This window comes from Montipora capricornis, chromosome 3, assembly GCF_036669925.1.
Source record: "Montipora capricornis isolate CH-2021 chromosome 3, ASM3666992v2, whole genome shotgun sequence".
Taxonomy (NCBI): Eukaryota; Metazoa; Cnidaria; class Anthozoa; order Scleractinia; family Acroporidae; genus Montipora; species Montipora capricornis.
The window spans coordinates 15179317-15199563 of NC_090885.1; the positions used below are offsets into that span (position 1 = coordinate 15179317).

The window sequence follows — 20247 nt, forward strand, 5'->3', positions numbered from 1 at the left end:
GGGAGTAAAGTGTCTTGCCCAACAACACAACGACAATGCCCATGGCCAGGCCCCGAACCCGAGACCACTCGATCCGGAGTCGAGACGCACTAACCCTGAAGGACACCGCGCCACAAGCGTTGGAGAGAGGTCATTCTGACTCATTTTCAAAATATTTGGATGATTACATCCAGCTACATTCTGCTACCAGGCAACAGAAACATATCGGAAAACCTTTTCAAAAAAAAACTATTTATTCAGTTTGTTTCAAAGCACAGTACGCTCAGGGATTACTTGACAAGAGTAAACGCAAAAGTTCACTTGTCCTATTATAACAGTTTTTTATATGACAGAGAAGGAAATGGAGATGAGGAGGCTTTGAATAGAAATTTAGTTGACAGCTCGTAACAGACTCATATTATGAGCCGCGTGCCAGCAAAGTTCCAATTCTTGGATTTGCATCCACGTGAATGACGACGGTCATGTTGTGTACCAAAACCAGAAGTTTTGCATAATAATAGAATTGCAATCCAAAAGAAAAAATTTACTGCATAGGTTTCTGTACACCATCAATAAGGTTAAATTAATGGCACAACGAACTATTATTATAGCTATGGTGGGGATGGCCACAGGCAGACCCCGTATTAAATTTAGTCGAGTTTGCTTTTAATCGGAGGTCCAATATGGTACAAGTGGTGTTGAGGGTGTATGTTGGATGTCCATGGCAGACCACGTTGAGAATTCAGGTTGGTTTTCATTGGTGGTTCGAACGGAGAATTCCGTGGGAACTTTCGGCTTAACGCAACGAGTTCATTGGCTTCGGTTGGGCATAGTACCAAGAGCGTGCTTTAATTTTCAGTTATGCAGAACTCAAGTTCATTTCACTTTCGTTTTATGCTATTTCAGATAACAGAGCAAAATAGATCAGCGATCAATAAAGATTTGAAAACACAGTAAATGCAAGGATGTGAATGTTATGTACACTTCGAGTTGTGAAAATCTCTGCTTGAAGTAGTGGTATTGGTTTATTATTCGGTTCCAGAAACTGATTTGTCTCTACAAATCTTTTAATAATTATATTATTACTTTTGGCTCTTAAAACGGTCGGACAAAACGTTGTGGTAAATTTAGCCTGTGTCATGTGCTCCAATTTTTCGTCTTCCACTGTTTCAACCAATCTGGTCAGCAAAAGCGTCGGGTCTTTTTTTCAAAAATGCGCACAGATAGGCAGAAGCTCTGGTATTCGACGTGCTCATACCAATGGAAACAGAAAACGGTGGGCAATAAGAGATGACTTTGATTGTTTGTGATAACAACAGGGTGCGACACCGACGGACGAAAGATTTGAATGTTCTTGAACGTTTTCTGGGTTAGGCAGGCAGGACCAATTAGAAAATTGAAAGTTACAGTTTTGTGTAGCTTGAGGTAAAAAGCCACAAAAAAATACGTGGGAGAGAGACAGACAAACTAAAAATATAATTCTCCAATCGTCTGTGGATTTTCGTTAGAATTCTGTCATGTACTAAGGTCCAAAGTACACCAACAGGAAAGTTTGCAACAATGGTGCAAAGATCCAGTCCCATTCCACTGAGATTCAACAACAACGTTCTGCCCTTTCGTATACCTTCAACTTTTCCTTTCAAAAATTACAAGTGTAATTGTTTTCTACAACTATCCTTGATAACGATAGCCTTTGAGATTTTGGTACTTCGACCAATATCTATTGGAGGGCCTTCCATAAAATCTGAGTATCTCGAGTATGGATTCTGGTATTGTGATTTCGTGCTCGCGCATACTGGGCATTCTGCCTGTAGTATAATTATGGTAGTTATTTTTCTGGAGCAGATTGGGTAATTAATCCTGGGAATCTTCATTGACGCTTGAGCTGCAACCTGAGGCGCCGAGTACGTGTCAGTGGTCTGATGGCATTCTGTTGGCGCAACGCTCACGAGTGATGCAGCATTGAACGGATACAACAGAGGTGCGCAAATGGCGGGACAAGATCCGGGGACACCTTGAAGTAACTGCTTGGGGCCGCGGGAGGAGGGCATGGGGTAATAAATATGGTTTGCAGTCTTAGGCGGGAGGAGGGAGGGGGGAGGAGCGGCAGCAGGCTCTTGGAACAGGTTGGGAGAGCATGTTTTGCTGAACAAGCCCCCTGGACCCGTCGGTGGAATGATGGGACGCGGCGGAGAAGGCGGGGGTGTGGAGGAGAACAGCAGGTTATGTCGCATTCTTGGCGAAAACCACTTGTATGGTTTGTGACAGGGTAAAGAAGAAACCTGAAAAGGAACAAAAACAAGTTTTAATACTTTGTAACTCACATGAGTTTTTGATTTGGAATACTGATAAAGAGCTAAGCAAAAGTGACGATGACTACAGCGCTAATGCTGTCTAAACATCAGGGACAACTTGCACATTCGGTAGAGCATTGGACTATAGAGCGGAAGGTCGTTGCTTCAATCCCAACGGATCACCTCATTCAAAGCGAATGAGTCAAGGCAAAATTGAGGTATTTAAATGATATATTTAAAATTACATTTAGCGCGACTCCTCGTCACACTACAGTCTAAATGACAATAAACGAAATGTTAGAAGTAATGAGAATGCTTATTACATACAACTAAATACAACGTTACCTCAGATAAACGCAAAATCATAGGCTAAATTGACACCAAATATCGGAAGCAAATCATCTTATTAACTATTCTTCTGTAGACGTGGTCGATGGAAAAATTTAATAGAGCGGTGATGGCAAAAGCAAAAGAGACTTTACTCCGCTCTTCCGAAAGGAGATCGCAATTAACAGGAAGTGTCCAGAATCTATTGCCAAAGAGTTGACTATCGATCAACAGGAGTTATCCTACTCACCGGCACAATCTTTGGATGCTGTATGCAGCGGTAGATAATCCTCGCGTATTTATAAACATCAGGGCAAATAATGGAGTTCTTCTCTCCAAGAAAAGAATTAGTAGTTGCGACAGTACACTTATTTTCCCCTTGACACAGGTCGTACAATTTTGTGTTGACCCTTTGCTCTTGCTGCACGCAGTGACCCTTAGAGGGGAGAATTTTGTGCTGGCAAGTAGAGTTGTCATCTTCCATAGAAGGTGCTGTAAATGGCGATGCTATCATACCTAGGAAAGACCGAGAGAATTATACATTATTTCACGGATCAACTAGAGCGATTTCAATCGAGTGTCGTAAAACCAAAACCAAAGTAATTACTTTGGCCAATCAAAAAAAGAACGGAGACAATCCGGTAAGCCAATCAAAACTTGAAGTAATTACACATAGCCGACACAAGCACTGGGAAAAATGTGCACGCACGAGCCATCATTGGCTTTGGTTTCACTTCTGATTGGTGAAAAAGTGGCGCGAGACATTGAACCAATCACTGAGTGAAGTAATCATAACCCAAAGCAATTCGCTTGTTACTTTCGACACTCAATTGAAAACCGCACTAAAAAAATTTAATTGAATGACATCACTTATTCCACTCAGCCAATCACAACAGCCACAGATAAGAAACCAATCGAAAAGCGGCAAGTTCATGTTAAGACAAAAAGGAAGGAAAAAAGGGGTGATCAAGTCATGTGATTTTCGGACGGTTTCTGATTGGCTAAGCATAGCTACATAAGACAAGAGAATATGTACTCCATGATAATATTTGACAATCTATTTTTTAGATCGCGCCTAGGCTGCGAAGGTTATTTTTATCTCTTGTTACCGTGACCGCACGATCCACTTTCACATCAACTGACCAATAAGAATTAAAAGAAAAGTGAGAGAATTTTTGTTATTTCCGGAGACCATTTTCAAACATGAGCAGACGAGAGCATTTTAAGAACTGCTTGTGCCGCGTAAGACTAAGTTTAAAGGGAAACCACCACTCTTTACGGAAAAAAGTTTAAACCGAAGGAAATTATGTTTACATACAAATTTGTTCGAACCTTGTTTAAAAACAGTGTTTACATCAAGAAAAGTGAATTTTAAATCGCTTATTTTCACTTTCAAATTTCGCAGGGCGCAGCCATCTTGAATAATTGTAACTTTTTACGGTTGCCCTATTGTTTTGACACAAAAGAGCTTTTGACTAATAACAATAGGGCAACCGTAAACACGTCACAATTATTCAAGACGCGGGGCCCGCAAATTTGAAAACAAAAGTAGGCGATTCTAAAACTTTTTATTTCGGATACAAACACTTTCTTTAAAAATACTTTAGACTAACTTGACTGTAACGGTTATTTCTTGTGATTTAAAGTTACTTGTTTGTTGAAGGGGAGTTCCCTTTAAGTTGCGTGGTCTCTTACTTGTTAGGGCATCTGATCTTCAGTTGTGCCCCTCACAAGCAACTGCCCACGACTGTTCCTCTTTAAATATAACGGCATTGGTGGAGTTTAGGAGCACAACATTCGATAGAACAGCGAGGATAGCACTCCTTTGGACAGTCTGCTGGACAGGGAGGGGGCGGGGGGAGGCGGAGGGGGAGGGGGAGGGGAGGGGGAGGTGGTGGAAGAGGCGCTACAGAGGGTGCAGGAGCGAGAGCAAAGGCTGGGGGGGAAAAGCTGCTGGAAAATTTGGAGTACTGAGATGGCGAAGGAGCTGACTGAGAGCCGGCCTAAAGTAAAACTGTTGCTGCAACTGCTGCTGCTGCTGCTGTGGACGACGTTGCAGTATTTGTTGCTGCAGTGGTGATTGCTGAGCATGTAGCAGCAATAAGGGCTACATGTGGGATAACATTGTGGAGAACATCTCCCAGGGCAACTTCCTGTTGTGAACAACAAAATTTGTATCAGGTAATTAACAAATAAAAATCCTTAACTGTGCTTTGCTCTGACGGTTCGTGTTCCTTCGTAGAACCAAGCACCGTAAAGGATTTTTTTTATGTTCCTCAAACATGCAATTGAAGGCGTTAGTTTTCTGCAAATTTTTCCTGTCAAAGGACCATTTATCAGTCTCTTTGGTTCGTCAGCACAATTCATTGGACTGTTGAAATGCACGTCAACCTGAGCTAATCAGATAATGTAAATAACGAATGCTGACTTTAGCTCCGTGCTTTGAGCTGCTCTAAGGCACGTGGCTCGAACTAATGATCACAGCGTATGTTATGACAGCATATCATTTCAATTATAACACAGCAACAGAGATGAGCTTCATGATCTCTTCATAGCCGAGCAAACCGCAAAATCATTTTCCATTGAATTTTTTCCGTTTACAGCAAGAACAAAACTGCGTGGCATAGCCGTTTTAAGCGGAAGGTTACGATCTCCTGGAAAAGATGAAAACTGCATGCGATCCTCTGACATTAGTGTCAAGAGAATCAAAAGAGAAAATAATCGTCTCGTGCCTTGTAACCTTTTCCTTTTGAAGATAAAGAGGACTTAGCGACAATCATGGAAAGTTTCGAGGGTTTAAAGTGCCCTGTGACCAAAAAAATCAATTCTTATTTTTCTTTGGATTTCAAAACTATGTTAACTAAACACTAAGCGATCGAAGTTTTAAGCCTTGATTTTAAAAAGACACCTGTTTAGTTCAACTGGAATTTTCGTGTTTAATGGTCCGCCATTACTAAGAGAGCTGGATCGAAGAGAAAATGACGTCAAAGGCTCGCTAGTTTCAGAATGCAATGCCCGTGTACGCCGCAGAATTAATATGCAGCACGGGAGTTTTGGGCTTTTAGACTTTTATACTCGAGTTTTGCATACTTATTTAATAAGCTGCATTCACTGGCTGAATATTGAGCTAGTCAGCCTTTGACGTCACTTCCCTGGAGTCCAATCAGTCAGTTTTGAACGTGAGTAATGGCGGACCGTGAATTCCAAAACTTACACTCAAAGTAAACGGCCTTTGGATACAAATAAAACCTCAAATTTTGCCAGTCAGATGTTAAGCAAACACTTTCAAAATCTGAAGCAAAAAACGAAGTTATTATTATTTTTTTTATCACAGGGACACTTTAACATTCGAGAAACACAAACCAGACCCTTATCTGGGTCAAAGCTCTAATTCAAGACTTCAGTTTTAACTCACCAATGAAGGAACTTTGCACGCTGGATAAACCAATAACTAGAAAACCCAGGAACCACATACTGGTCTTCCGCTGGAACAAAACTTCCTGGAAAGAGAAAACATGAATATGTCGTACTGGACCTCCCGAAGTTTCGTCATGACTAAAATCTCAACTGAACTCAGCAGGAACGGATGTCACAATGGTGGCAAAATATTCCAGTCAAATGTAAAATACTCATTGAAGACCTGAAATTCCGAGATCAATCAGGGAGCTTAATCAAGGACGCCGACGACGGCAACGAGAACGTTATGCAAAAAATTCGCGTTATTCCTATCACTTCGCGATTATTCCGAAGTCGTTCGGCATGGAAGGTGTGTGCAAAACGTTCTTGGAACAAAATTGGTGAGGACAGTGTTGCGGTTCAGTGAAGGGAGAATTGGAAATTTATCGTCGGGTTCTCGCGTCCTACACATAACCCCAAGTTTGGTGATATCACGTCGTTTTCAAGGCGAGAACAGCTAAAAAATAGCTGTGGTTGCACAAACATGGCCTTCCGGAGTGTAAATGGCTTGGGTTTGGTTCAGCTCAGGTTTGACTCAGGGTAAATGAAATGGTATAATTAACAAACAGCAAAGGATCGAAACAGAGTTTTTAATTTAAGCCACAAACGAAGTATTATACACATGGGTACAAAGGCATAACAAATTGCAATTGGAAACGTTCGATTGATACAGGAATTGGATCAAAATCACAGATACATGCGCAATTTTCTATTTGCTGCTTTCCGTAAGAAATATATTTTTATACAAGCCCAATTGTATAAATTTGATGTAACTGTCATGCAAAAATATTAAAAACAAAACCATTCGCGAGATAGAAACCTGTCTTCATTGTCGACGCGAGGAAAAGTACGAGCAACCTTCACAGGTGCATGAATTACTTGTCGTTAAATTAGTCTTTTGTTCTCATAAAAGGTTCCAATGAACAAGACACAACAGAGTTTGTGTGTTGCTTGTGCGAAAATTTTGCTTGATGGTGTCGCAGTAAAACCAGTCATTTGGCTTAAGTCAACATACGATAGGCCCGTTGGTGACTGTGTTAAAGATGCAGATATTAAGAATTAAAGCCAGGGCCCGGTTGTTCAAAAGCCGATTAACATAATCCAGGATTAGGGTAAAAAAAATTATTTTCTCTTATGTACAAGGCGTTTGTTTGTGTAATTCTTGTTTGCGTAATTCTTGTAAATTTTGAAGTGTCTTTTGTTTACTTGTGAGAGCCAGTTATAATGTCGCAATGTAAGTGGCCCGCCTAGAATAGCAATGCTAACTGCGGGCCATCATGGTCTTGTTTGTATAATTATGACTGTTTGTAAATAAAGTTAGAAAAGTTAAAAATTAGAAAGACTTCAAGGACAAGGAAGCATTTTGAATATTGAATACAGAGTGCCGAAAATTACTGTAGTAACAACTGTGTTTAAGAGGACAGTCAAGCTTTACACTCCGCGTTATGTTTGTTTGTCATTTGCACTCGTCACTCGCTTGACTTCATGAGTATATGTCATTTATAACAGCTGTCCACCGTACCTGTAGTTCAGAGACATTTTCAGATCATGGTCACCACGCCATTGTTTACATTTAATTGGCACAAACACTTTACTCCTTCGACCAAACCCCTGGTACCCGCGAAACATTTTCACCGTGAGGTGCACAGAAAAATCTAAACATACCACGAATAAGGGCGTTTGAAGTTGTTATTAGAAGACTTAAAATGTAGAAATTAAAACGGTTTAATATGGTAAAGGAAGAAATCGTTTTAATCGACAAGTAATTAGAGTAAGTAGAGGTTATCGTGTTTCGGTTTAAAACAAACAATCTAGCAAATCACGGGTTTACGGTTGGGTATCAGTGATCTTATTTCAGGGATTAAAATAATTAAGAACTATTGGAATAAAATACATATCACTTACCAGTATTTTTATTTAACTTTCAGACTCCGCAGGGTCCTAAAATATCTCTACAAAATGAATTAAATTCGTCACAAATAATATCTACGTTTTAAACAGGTTTGAAATGACAAAAGATTGTCTGATGGAGTTTCACACTTAAGCCACTTGTCGTCGAATGAGACAATCAATGCATGGCGGGAAAAAATTGTCAGACTAATTTCTTAAATCCAGCATTAACAGAATGACATAAGGAATTATCGCTAATTACCATTCATTAAAACTCCTATATTGTGGTCTCCAACATGGCTCCTAGGTCAGAAAGTTCGTAATGGCGGAGAATTCTAAATATAGTTGTGACGCAATTTTACTACCCGTGACCATAACAACAAAAGACTGGTCGGATTGCGCGAACAGCAGTCTTACCTAGGCTCGTAAATAAAACAATGCGGTGTTCCTTTGTAAACTGAAAGCATCATTAGACAAGCGCTTCATTGAGCATTCAATCTTCGCGTCTTCGTGCTCTGTGAATCGCTTCACGCTCTGCGAAGTCAAGTTAGGCCTCGCAGCTGGTGGGATTTGTGCGGGCCGGGAGGAGAGGTTTGAAATGTGATCGCAAGAAACGCGACGCATTTTCGCAGGCGGAGACGTCGCAGATCATCATTTTTCTGGCGACCTTGCCGCCAAAGACAGCTCTCATGCATGTTCATCGCGCCACCTTCGGATGGTCGAGGCGATGGTGTCCAAATCGATAGCTAAAACGATGCCAAATGCGCCATGCTGGAGCACCAAATCAGTTTCTTGAGAAGTTGCAAGTACTTTTGTGCCAGTCACGTGAGTAACCGATTACACGAGTGCAGACGGACTGGCACAAAATCGGCCAAAATTTTAGCTCTTAATTAAAGAGAACCTCCTCTCCAACTAAACAAAATAGCTTTTAACTACAGGAAAAAATACTTACAATCAAATTTATTGGAATTTTAAAAAGGCGTTTGTATTGCAAGTAAATGAATTAATGATCGCTTATATTTTTACTCTATCTTGAATAAAAGTGACTTGTTACAGTTGCCCGTATTGCACAATAGCTCTTCGTGTCAGAATAACCGGCCCACAATGGCACGTTATTCAAGATAGCTGCTCCCAGGAAAGAAGCAATTTTTTTCTCATACATTTTTATGAAATAAAAATCAATCAAACCTGATTGCAAGCATTATTTTCTTCTTTGGCTTAAAAGTATTATTTTGTAGGAGTAAAGGAGAAACTCCTTTTCTCCTACTGTCTGAAAACTTTCAAATCACGGCGTGATGAGATTTAGAAAGAATGAAAGATCTAGCTCCAAGAGAAAACCGTCCGGAACATTGCCAAGATGATCATTCAGCAAGTAAAGCTTTGGCAATAGCCGGTTTTATTACAAGTAAATTCTTAGTGATGCCTGGGTAACACCAACCCCTTTGTGAGGATAAACCGACACAAAGAGTAAGAATCTGGTGTCAGGTTTGTCCCAATCAGCGTCAGAAAAGTGTCTATTTTTAAACCAAGTTTTGCGGTAAAAAAAAATAGTAGACCAAATCAGCTAACTTAGCTTAATGTTGTACCCAAATTCAGATCTCCCGGGGCAGGAGCTCATTAAGAGGAGCCTCTATCTCCCATACTTGACCTCGGAGTCAACCCTTTCCCGAGTAGATTTATTTATAGAACACCTCCCTTAGGAGATTCAGCACGCTCTCTGTTGTAAAAGCCAATCTCCCTTGGGACATTCAGCACGCTCACTGTTGTAAAAGCCAATCAAAACAGAGCTATCTCAGCGTCAAGGGAATTATGATACTTTTCGCGGGAAAAACCTGTTCCTAAAAATAAATTTATTCGGGAAAGGGTTGACTCAAGGAGTTAGAGGAGATAGAGGCTCCTCTTGATGAGCTCCTGCCCGGGGTTAAGACTCATTAGTTGCGGTCGCATTTAGGAAGTTAACGCTAGTGTTAATTTAAATCGAATTCTATAGTACAGTGTTCGGATTAGCTAGGGATTCAACTGAAACACCAGATAGTAGACACCAGAGTAGTGTCAACACCAGTGTTACACTATGTTTCTCTCAAATGAGAACCGCAACCATTGTGTATTGCATTTGCATTATAATGTGGCATTCACATTTAAATGCATGGAAATACCTGGAACAAAACGTTTTATTTCCAAAGGGTTTGAAATGGGTACAACATTGAGTTACAAGGAAGGGTTACGTTTTTACAAACATTGACCGATTCGGTCTTTTGTTTAAATTCTCGCAAAAGTTGGTTTAAAAATAGACAATTTTCTGACGCTGATGGGGACTAGTACAATTTGGGTAAATCTTACTCTTGGGTAATGGACTTTTGCAGATTCTTAAACTATTGGTTTCTAATAGTGAAAAGATACTTAGGGTGCATTCGATTGACCGTATTCCCAAATAAGAATACATGGAAGAGACCATATTCATAAATCGCGGCCAAAAAATTATTATTTTGTCTTTGTGCTAATCATCATTTTGAATTTTGTTCGTGCTAACGAGGCTAGTGAGGATGGTTAGCATAAAAACAAACGAATAATTGCTAAGTCGCCATTTATGAATACGGTCTTTGGAAGTTAGAAATCCTTCGTTTTTACGGAGATTCAAATTAAAATTGCTATTTTAAACATATCTTTATTATCCTTGTTGCTTCAAAACGCCAAACGTACCGTTTTTAATTATCACTCCACGTATTCTTATTCCGAATAGGGTCAATCGAACGCACCCTTAGTAATACAACGGTGCTGCATTGTCAAGAAAAGCTAAAAAGGAAAGCAGCTCACTTCCGGATGGAATCCATGGCTCAAAAACATCTCGCCCATAACCTCCCTATTTAAAACCGGGAGAAAGATATTTAGCATGGCGAGAGGCTATGACGTTCAAAATCTTATTTTTCTAGCGTCGAGATGTGATGGTCACGCCGGTCATCAGCACAGAAGAAGACGAAGATAATAATCTAGTTCTAATCCTTTATTTCTGCTATGGGTTTCAGTTGACGTGTTAGGTTCAATGAAGAAGGACAATTCAATTTGGCTACCTATGTGACTTGATGAATGTTCCAGCCTGTCTTTTTGTTGGTAAGGGCGTCATCTCGTCATCGCGTTTCAAAAATATCTCTGTGTAGCTGTACAAATCCAGTGTAGGAGATCTCCGGTCCTGACCTCTTTGATGTCTTGTGCATGCTGACCCTTTTACATCACCTTAACTTCTTTTTCAAAACGAGTCCAAAGTCTTCCTCGGTGATGAAATTCCTTTTCACTTAATTAAAGGTAGAACTAACTCATGCAGTTGGGCTCGTCATGAAAACGAGGCTGAAGCAGTTGGACTCGTCATGAAAACGAGGCTGAACCTAGCAATTTTAAACTGTCAACCGTCTCCTCGCCCCAACTCCCCCTTTCCTCTAAGGGGTGGCCAGTCGAGAGAGTCTTTCGCCTGGCCATCCTTCAGAGGGGGTTGGGGCCATGAGATGACTGAACTTGGCGTTTCAGGAGTTTGATTCGTAGCCATCGTAAAGAACGTTAATCTCAACTGTAAGCCGTTTCTCAAAGTAAAGAGACTCTATCTTAATTAATTTAATATAACCTGAATCATTAGTTGAAGACAAAACTAACGTATTAAATAGAGAGTATCTAAAAGTCAGATTCATATGTTGTCGCATTCGGATGTGAAACTATAAAAAATGATGATCTCTTTTTCTTGGTTGTGTGCCTGCAAATTACAAAACGACCATTGTTTTCGGAAATTCCCCTACTAAGCTCAGTTTGAAGGTGAAACGCTAACGACGGAGGGAGCAGCAGTGGAAGCTGACTCCTTGCTAAGGATAATTCTCGCCCATATCATACACAATGTCTCGTTGTTGATTGATCCCTTCCCATTCCCCTGAACCACTGGCGTCTTCACTCTGCTCCTCTCCAGACCCTTTAGGGGTTTCTGACTTTTTGACCGTCTCGTTAACTTCTGTCGATTTGGATGACGCTTGGCCACTTGGAAACGTTTCTGTTACAGTATCATGGGCACTATCCGTTCGGGTAAACTCCTCGGTAACTTCATCTCCGTTTGCTTTGTGGCTGATTGGAGTGACAGATGCTTGTGACGTAGCAGTCGTAACTGGTTGGGTCTGAGTGTATTCTTGGACGGTAATTTCCGGTACAGAAGCGGATTTGGATGATGACGAAGAGGATGAGGTGTAAAATGAGGAAGAACCCAGGCTTTCCCCTCCATTACTTGCTATAACTTCGCTCACTGATTGGCTGTTTTCTGAGGTTTCTGAAGCGCTGTCTTCACTGAAATCGGCGGAGCGAGGTATGCACCTGTGATACAAAACGTCTCTCCATTACCAGAGTTTACACTCGAGTCTTGACAAAGTTAGCTGATTTAAGTCAAGAGATCTCCTTTGTAGTTGGAGTAAACGATAGTTAATAGAATACGTGGAAATACCTAAAGCCTTTTAAGCGATTTAAAGCCATGACATTTTTCTACTAATCGAGGAATTAAACCTCTCAGATCAGAATCCGACGGGACGGTTCTTAATAGAGTGTTTTCACGTGACTTCACGGCAGCCATGTTGATGTTCCTAAACAATAGAACGGCGGTCATGTTGTTGTACCCAACTAATCCTTCGGGAATTGAGCTCTATTATCATGCAAACGTTACCTTTTGTTTCGGTGGGAAAACAAGGTTACTGATCACGTGAGTGAAAACAATATATAGGCCACGCTTAGAATATTACTTTAAACATTACTTTTAGGCCCGTTTTAAACGTCGCATTTTACATGTGCCGAATCTAATGCAAATGAGCAAAATCTATAGTTTTTTCTCATTTGCATTAGATTTGGCACATGTAAAATGCGACCTTTAAAACGGGCTTTAAAACGATGCTCTTATCGTGATAGATCCAATTCCGTTCACCGTCCGTAATTCAGGCACAGGTGTGCTTAAACTCTCTAAAGAATTTACCACCAATCGATCGGGTGATGAAACGACTTTGCTAACCTCTAGCGGCTTAACGATTTCCCGTTGATATGATCAAGAGTCGTTTGACCACATGGTTGCGCCCGAACTGAAATAGAGTGATGTTCTAAACTAGAGCTGGGCCAACTAAACCTGAAATCAAGGTGTGTCTAGGTGTTATTTGATATTCCATTGTTAGAAAATTGTACATTTAAGGACGTTTGCGCCCATTGCTACTGCGCATCTTTTCGCACATGTCACGCACACGTCATGCATCGTAGACCACAGGTAAACACGATGCTAAAGGCGCAAAAATTTTTCCACAAGAATGGAAAATGAAAGTATGTGGCATCATGGGATAGCTGTGGACCCAGGTCTTCTCGGAAATGTCACGCAATGGCGTGACAGTGCGAATAGACAATCGCTTTGAGAACTTCGCAGCGATTTTACTCTCTTGAATGCTCGGTGACCCCCATTTTTCTTTCCGTAGATCACTTCCTTTCTTGATTTTGTCCATTTTAACAAAAAACAAAAAAAATCTGTACGTGAGAAGTTACAAATATTTGGCCTTTTATGCTCTCGTGCGACCGAAGTTTTCTTTCTTAGACTAATATGTATCGTTTTTCAAGGTCTATTTCACCTCAGAAAAAGACATCAGTTGCAAAGGTTAATTTAGTTATATTAGTTATGTTGAACTGAGTACGTTTACCTGATCTAAATTTCACTCATGTAGCTTTTTTATTGCTGACAGTTGTAAGCTAAGATCGTCTTAAAGTAACGCAATCTTCTAAAAATGCACCTCATGATCTCGAAAACAAGTACGGTGACCCCCCATTTTTTTGCCTTTCTGGCAAAAGTAGATCATTACCTTTGCGTGGCAAGTATAAAAAAAATCTGTACGTGGGAACGTTTTGGGCGCGAACGTCCTTAAGGACGTTCGCGCGAAAATTTTTCAACATTGATTTTTTTCTGAAACTTTTACCACTGTAAGATGATGAGTTAGTTATGTCAGAAATGTAAAGAAAAATGGGGGGCACCGACTTCGTTTTGGAGAGAACATGCCCAGAAAAACACCCAAAATGTGACAAAATCGGGCTTCGTTAGCGAATAAGGCCAGTGTCTGTAAACCCAAATATATTGCAATTAAATCTTTGAAGTGAAATCTTCTCTGCCAAATATTGTTTAAGTGGACTTATAAAGTGAATTTAGTCAACTGGTGAGGTTCCTTAAAGATCAAGTTCGCATTTAGCGACCACAGTTTCACGCGCCTTGCAGCCGCAAGATGGCAGGATTTGATGTCCCGTGAGCAGAAATCTTGAATTTTTTTTTAACTTCCCACATTGATTTTTTGTTAATTTTTGGACAACCTGGAGATAATTGTAAATAGAATCCGTTTCTGGAAAGAAAAATAGGGGTCACCGAACGTCCAAGACCGTTAAATCCAGGCAAAGCTATAGCAATGGCCTTTTGCCCTATGATTTCTCATTTTATTACTTAGTGTGCGCGCTCGTGTATGACGTGGCGTGTGCATTTACGTGCGCAGTAAGGATGCGCAGAAACAATTGGCGCGATCGTCCTTAAACGCTATCCCTCGAACATAAGTGCCTTCCCCTTTTTGAGGCGTTTGATGAGTCTGAAACGTCATCAACGTCCTTTAGTTTAAATAGATCTACGACGATTGCGTCATCGAAAACGTCACCTCAAAAAATATACATGTACTATCACAAATCTTTCGCGATTATTCTGTTTCGTTCACATCGCACAATGAGGGCGAAGTATATAAATTGGGTACAAGCGGTTTCGGAGTAAAAGAAATTTGAACTCCCTAATACAGCCAATGTTACGACTCTGTGACATGTTCTATTCTCACCTCCGAAACTGCACCAGTGATTCGTATGGAGTGTGAGTGGGTTAGTTTTAATTCCATTTACTTCGCGGATTTTTTTTAAAATCTAACCTTGACTTTGGTTACCTGTACTTCACGTCCAAGTATTTGTAAACATCAGGGCATATTGTGGTTCCAGCCTTAGCCAAAAAGTTGTTATTAGCAGCAATTTCGCAGTCAGTTTCTCCTTCGCACAAATCCTTAATCTGGTGGTTGATTTGTGTTGCTTCTTCTTGACACATTGCGTTAGAGGAAGCGATTGGAGGAACACAGATCGATGGACTTTTACGACCGTACATGGTTTCCACAATTTTGATTTGATCGAAAATGCTTCGACATGATAAATAGGCTTTCTGTCCCTCACACACTATCAAATTTAGCTGTGGGGAAAAAGAGACAGCGAAATTAGAAAGCTAGTCCTTCATATTGTCAGTGTAACAAGACGAAGAAACAAGGGAAGCGAGTGTACGACTTGTACAGAGGAACACACTGGTTCCCGTTTGATCACCAAATACCTGGGTGGATGATTATCTGGGAACACCCCGTACTGTACACTCTAGGGAGTCATGCTGGGGAATTAGTCATAAACCTTGCCTCCCTCCTCTTCGATTGTATATGGGCTGAGTTACGGTGGACCACAACCTTTGTTTGCCTACTCCGGCTTTCCTCCATCATCAAAATCGATTCACAGCTAATTACGTCTGGCTGTGTTGCTGTGCTCCGAGATCTTACATGAATTGTACATTGGATGCCAGAGGCGTGGGGTCCGGTTACACATAGGCTATCAGAGGCGCCTTATGTAAGCTGTCCTGAGTTACGCCCTACGCAATGATTCAGTTCCATTACGCAGTACCCATGCAACATGATTTTACCATGGTCCATCAGAACCGTTTTTTTTGCATCGAGTAAAAGCTTTTAGGGAAGAATGTATTAGGAAAAGGTAAATTTAGAATCGCTTATTTTCTCTCAGATTTCCAGGGAGCCGCTATCTTGAATGATTGTGACGTCTTACAGTTGCCTTATTTTTCTGACACAAAAAGCTTTTGAATTGGCTGAGGTCCCACTGTCGCTGTTAACAACGATGTTACAATGTTGTTAAGCGGTTTCAAATGGGACCGGCCATTTTCCTAAGATCATTGTAAGAATTTGTTGCCAACGCAACGCAGCAAAACCAAACCATATTTTTCAACGAAGTTTTCAACTCTGAAAGCACGGTTTATCTGATCTTATCTGGTGAGCAATTTTCTACATTTGAGATTGACAAACCGTTTAGCAGAACCCAGTTCGATGCTAGCGTAGAGGTCGCGTTAACGACGTCACGTAACTAACCTAGCACAACTTGATCTAGTGTTAACACTGGTGTTAACAGCAGCTGGGAAAAATACGTTGTAAAAATACATTAACAACGATGTCAAGCGCTAGTGGGGCCTCAGCCATTATAACAACAGGGCAACGCTAACACGTCATGGAAGGCGGCGCCCTGGAAATTAAGTCTGAAAATCATTTATTTCGGATACAAATGCTATCTTTGTAAAAATTGGGAATACATTTGGTTGCAAACATTATTTCCAGATGGTTAGAGGCAAGGATACACACTCAAGTGAAGGAAAGTTGGGCCCTAGGGATCCCCACGCTGCTAAGTCATCTCATTAATCTGCTGCATTGCCAGCGTGGTAGCCTTGATGGTGTAGTGGCTTAGCATGCCCGACTAGTAATCAGGGAGGCGTGGGTTCGAGTCCCGCTCAGGGCAAAAACCAATTTTTCGGATGGGTGTGTCGAAAGGTAAAATGCACGGTATGTGTTCCTTTCTCCTGTATAATCTTAAATAATGAAACAATTATTAAAATAAAATTGTTACATACCACTTTCATGGCACTTGGCGGTTGAGCGCTCATAAATGAACCCGGGTTAGGAGCTGAGAGGATTTCTTAAAAATTGCAAAAGAGACAAAGATTAAGAAGCTGTGAGAAAAAAGAAAATAGAAAAGGCTTTTCCATTCGGTTGCCTACTGCTGTTTCCTTGCAAAATTTCAGTTTCGTGTTTCACTTCCGGCAACGATACACCACCAAAGTTCCTTTAAGAGAAACTCATGTACCCCTTCATTTGTTTTCAAAGTTGCCACCAACCTGGGTTGTCGGACAGCACATACGCCTTATAGCCGGCTTAGTCTTATCACAGAAGACTTGAAAGTCTTGTAGATGTGATCACAAATGCATTACTTTCTCCTCAGTTATTTAAGGACTTGGTCCGGCAGGAGCTGAACCCTTAACGAGCCAACCTGTTGGTGGTGAAGCCGATCTGTAGAAAAAAACTTCTACGACCCATTTAACTTTCAAGAAGTTTTGTATCCTCTGGCTTTTAACTGTCAAACTTCGAATGCAACGAAAGCGTCAGTTTTGGCAAGTGAATTCTTCCTTCGCTGGCAATTCTACAGGTGGGATTAATATAAAAGTGTCGCCGGCAAAGGCTAGTTTTGGTTTACTTTGCAAAGTGAATTAAGATGATTTTTGTCAGTCTGGAGTAGCGAAGCTGGCAGACTGTCCGCCTCTGCGTCTTGTGCGTCCGAGCAGATAACTACCAACAATTAACCCTTGACGTGACCAAACAACTGTTCAAGAAGCGTAAAGAACAGGTTAAAAACTTCTGATTATTGCCCTTCTACATTAAAAAATTGGCGCGGTGCATTCAACTAAGCTAAGTGATAATTGTTAGCAAGGAACTAGGTTCGAAAGAAGATCTATCTACAAGACTCTCATTTTGTCTGTGCTATTTTCGGTTTTCACCTCTCATTGTCAAAATATTTTTATTTTACAAGTTATTTCTTACCATGTAAACAGCAAGCCCAGCCCAGGATTCCTATGAAAATCCTTGTTGATTTTCCACCCATTTACATTTAAAAAGCACCGAGTCTGTTTCGTATCAGAGTGTAGCGCAACCTCAGCAATTATCTGAGGTTTTCTGATCGGATAATCTGTAACCTCAGCCAGTGGATTACATCAGGTTTTCTCGTTGCCAAAAGAGTCGAGTTTCCGACTGGTACATGAATTATTCAACAATTTTAGATGAGACTGTTTCAGAAAATATTGTTTGCAGTTTGTCGGAATCGTAATAAAACTCAAGTGTCTGAAAACTAAATTTTGTTGCCGAAAATATTCAAGATACTGCTTTTTGTCTTTTTTAGCTCTCGCTTTGAAATATATTTAGATTAGAAATGGGCCTTTTAATTTCAGTACATATGTAATGGGTTCTACAAACCGAAAATTATGATAGTGTTGCCTTAATTCGCTCCTCTTGTTTTGTTCGTCTATGTTTAGTCTATAAAACTACTTCTTTTCGGATTTTAAATTAAACAAACTTCAATTAGTCAAAAATTAAAAGTCCCTTAGGCCAGCTTTATTTAAAATGTCGCCTGTGTTGACGACAAATTTTTTTATAAATTTTGAGATTTGTCACACTCAAGGGTTGGCATGCTTTTCACTTTGTTTATAATAAAGGAAATTACCAACAAACTTTGCGAATCTTATTGAAATCATGATTCTAAACCGTATGAAAAACTTTAGGAGACTGGCATTGTTTCGGCATTTGCTGTACGCGACCATTTTAAGGGTGGAGAAAGTCAGCTAATAATAGTCCTATGTTCACCAATGCCGCCGGCCCTTTAATTAGCAAAAACAATAGTTCTGCACGCTCTGCACGTGCGTTTTACCTTTTGATACATTTCTTTGCCGTTCTCGTCTTGACAACGACGTGAAATGATCAAATTTGAGGTCATGTGGAGGACGAGAGCACCTGACGATCAATTTTCAATTTTCCGGCCCTAAATATCCACACCGTTCTCACCAATTTTATTCTTGCAATGTGGATTCACATTTTCCTTGCCAAGCGACTTGGAGCAATCGCCAAATTATTACAGTAACAGGAAATAATATTTTTAGACAACATTCTCGTAGCCGTCGTCGTCGTCCTTGCCTCGTGGGCAGGTGCGAGATGAAAGCGCGAAATTTGGGTAGTAGCCAAAACGCGGGGTCGGGGCCGGGGTCGGGGCCGGGGTGTCTTTTTTTTTCCAAATTTTTTTGTTTCAATTTTTGACGTTATTCTCCTGTAATGTTAGATTCGAATGTTCGGCATCTCTCCTTCATTTATGGTGGAAATTAGTCAAAAAATATGGAACATACAGAAGCTACGAAAGGGACATCTTTATTTAAGAGAATTTCAGACTGAAATTGGAGTTTTTGTAGGGAATATACGCGAACTCCTAGAGACACTGAAGACTCGCTGAGCTCCACATTTTAAAACCACATTTTAATATTTACTTCTTAAAAACCTTTTCCGCAATACAATTCAAATGAAACAGAACATAGCGTGACTGCGTGACGATCATCCCGCGCTTTTTCCTCAGGAAGTAAACCTTAAAATTATATTTTACAGTGTGGAGCCCAGCGACTCTTTAGTGTCTCTAGGAGTTAGCATATATTCCCCAAAAAAACCCAAATTTCAGTCTGAAATTCCCAGCATCAGTGTTTCTGACAGTTGGCGTATATTTCATAAACTCTAATTTCAGCATTTTCGGAAATTACCTTAATTTCGAAAAACAAACTCCGATTTTCGGAAAGACTAAGTCAGATGCTCGCAAAAACCAACTTCGATTTTAAAACACAAAAAAAACAAAGTCCGCTTTAGAGAAAAAAAACTGAGATGTCCCTTAAGAATTTTTTATAGCTTCCGTAATTTCCTTAATGTTTTTAACTAATTTCCACCATAAATGAAGGAAAGATGCCGAACATTCGAAAAAAACAGTACAGGAGAATAACGACAAACCTTGAAACAAAAAAAAAAATTGGAAAAAAAAGGCACCCCGACCCCGACCCCCGGCCCCGCGTTTTGGCTCCTTTACTTACTGCTGTAGACCGGGTGAGCGCAGTCCTTGCAGAATTTTGAAGAAGAGCTGAATGCCCCAAGACCTCACTAAAGTAATCAGAACGTTTTGCGAACTTTTCTACTCTTTCATCTCCAAGTTCTAGTGGATACGTTACCAATGAATGCTGCAACACGCTACCATCTAAAACTAATTATGATCTTCACTATTCCATTCATAAAATCATAAAATGGAAAAAGGTGTTTGATTTCTAAAGTAACTCTGTTGCTGCGTCGTTGAGGAAGTGAGACAAAAAAATGTGTTTATCAGCCAAGTTTATGTGGTAACAGTGAAGACAGTAAAAAAATTGAAAGCTGACGTTTCGAGAGTTAGCCGCCTTTCGTCATTTCATCAGAGCGAATTCACGAAGCGTTAAAAGGCGCTCGAGACGTCATCTTTCAAATTTCTTTACAGTGACCAATTTACCATGATATCAACTCATAAATCGATATATTTAGTCCATTCACATTCGACCATTCGTTAGTTAAGCATGGCAACGCAACCGGCAGAACTTTAAAAA

General features: G+C 40.4%; 1 protein-coding gene and 1 pseudogene across 2 annotated transcripts; both read right to left on the bottom strand.

Moving 5' to 3' along the window:
• Positions 1-1849: 1849 nt before the first annotated feature.
• Positions 1850-8262, bottom strand: LOC138039888 (uncharacterized; annotated as a pseudogene).
• A 2669-nt stretch (positions 8263-10931) lies between these two features.
• On the bottom strand, positions 10932-17825 carry LOC138041158 (uncharacterized). Of its 2 annotated transcripts, none has more exons than XM_068886925.1 (4): positions 17639-17825; positions 16675-16739; positions 14900-15192; positions 10932-12287 (listed from the first exon to the last, which is right to left on the bottom strand). In XM_068886925.1, exons 1-4 carry the CDS (start codon positions 17697-17699, stop codon positions 11792-11794), a joined length of 915 nt encoding a protein of 304 aa, XP_068743026.1. In that variant the 5' UTR covers positions 17700-17825; the 3' UTR covers positions 10932-11791. The 2 variants fall into 2 exon arrangements, with proteins under 2 accessions (XP_068743026.1, XP_068743028.1); XM_068886927.1 differs by lacking the exon at positions 17639-17825 and adding an exon at positions 16939-17354.
• Positions 17826-20247: the final 2422 nt, after the last annotated feature.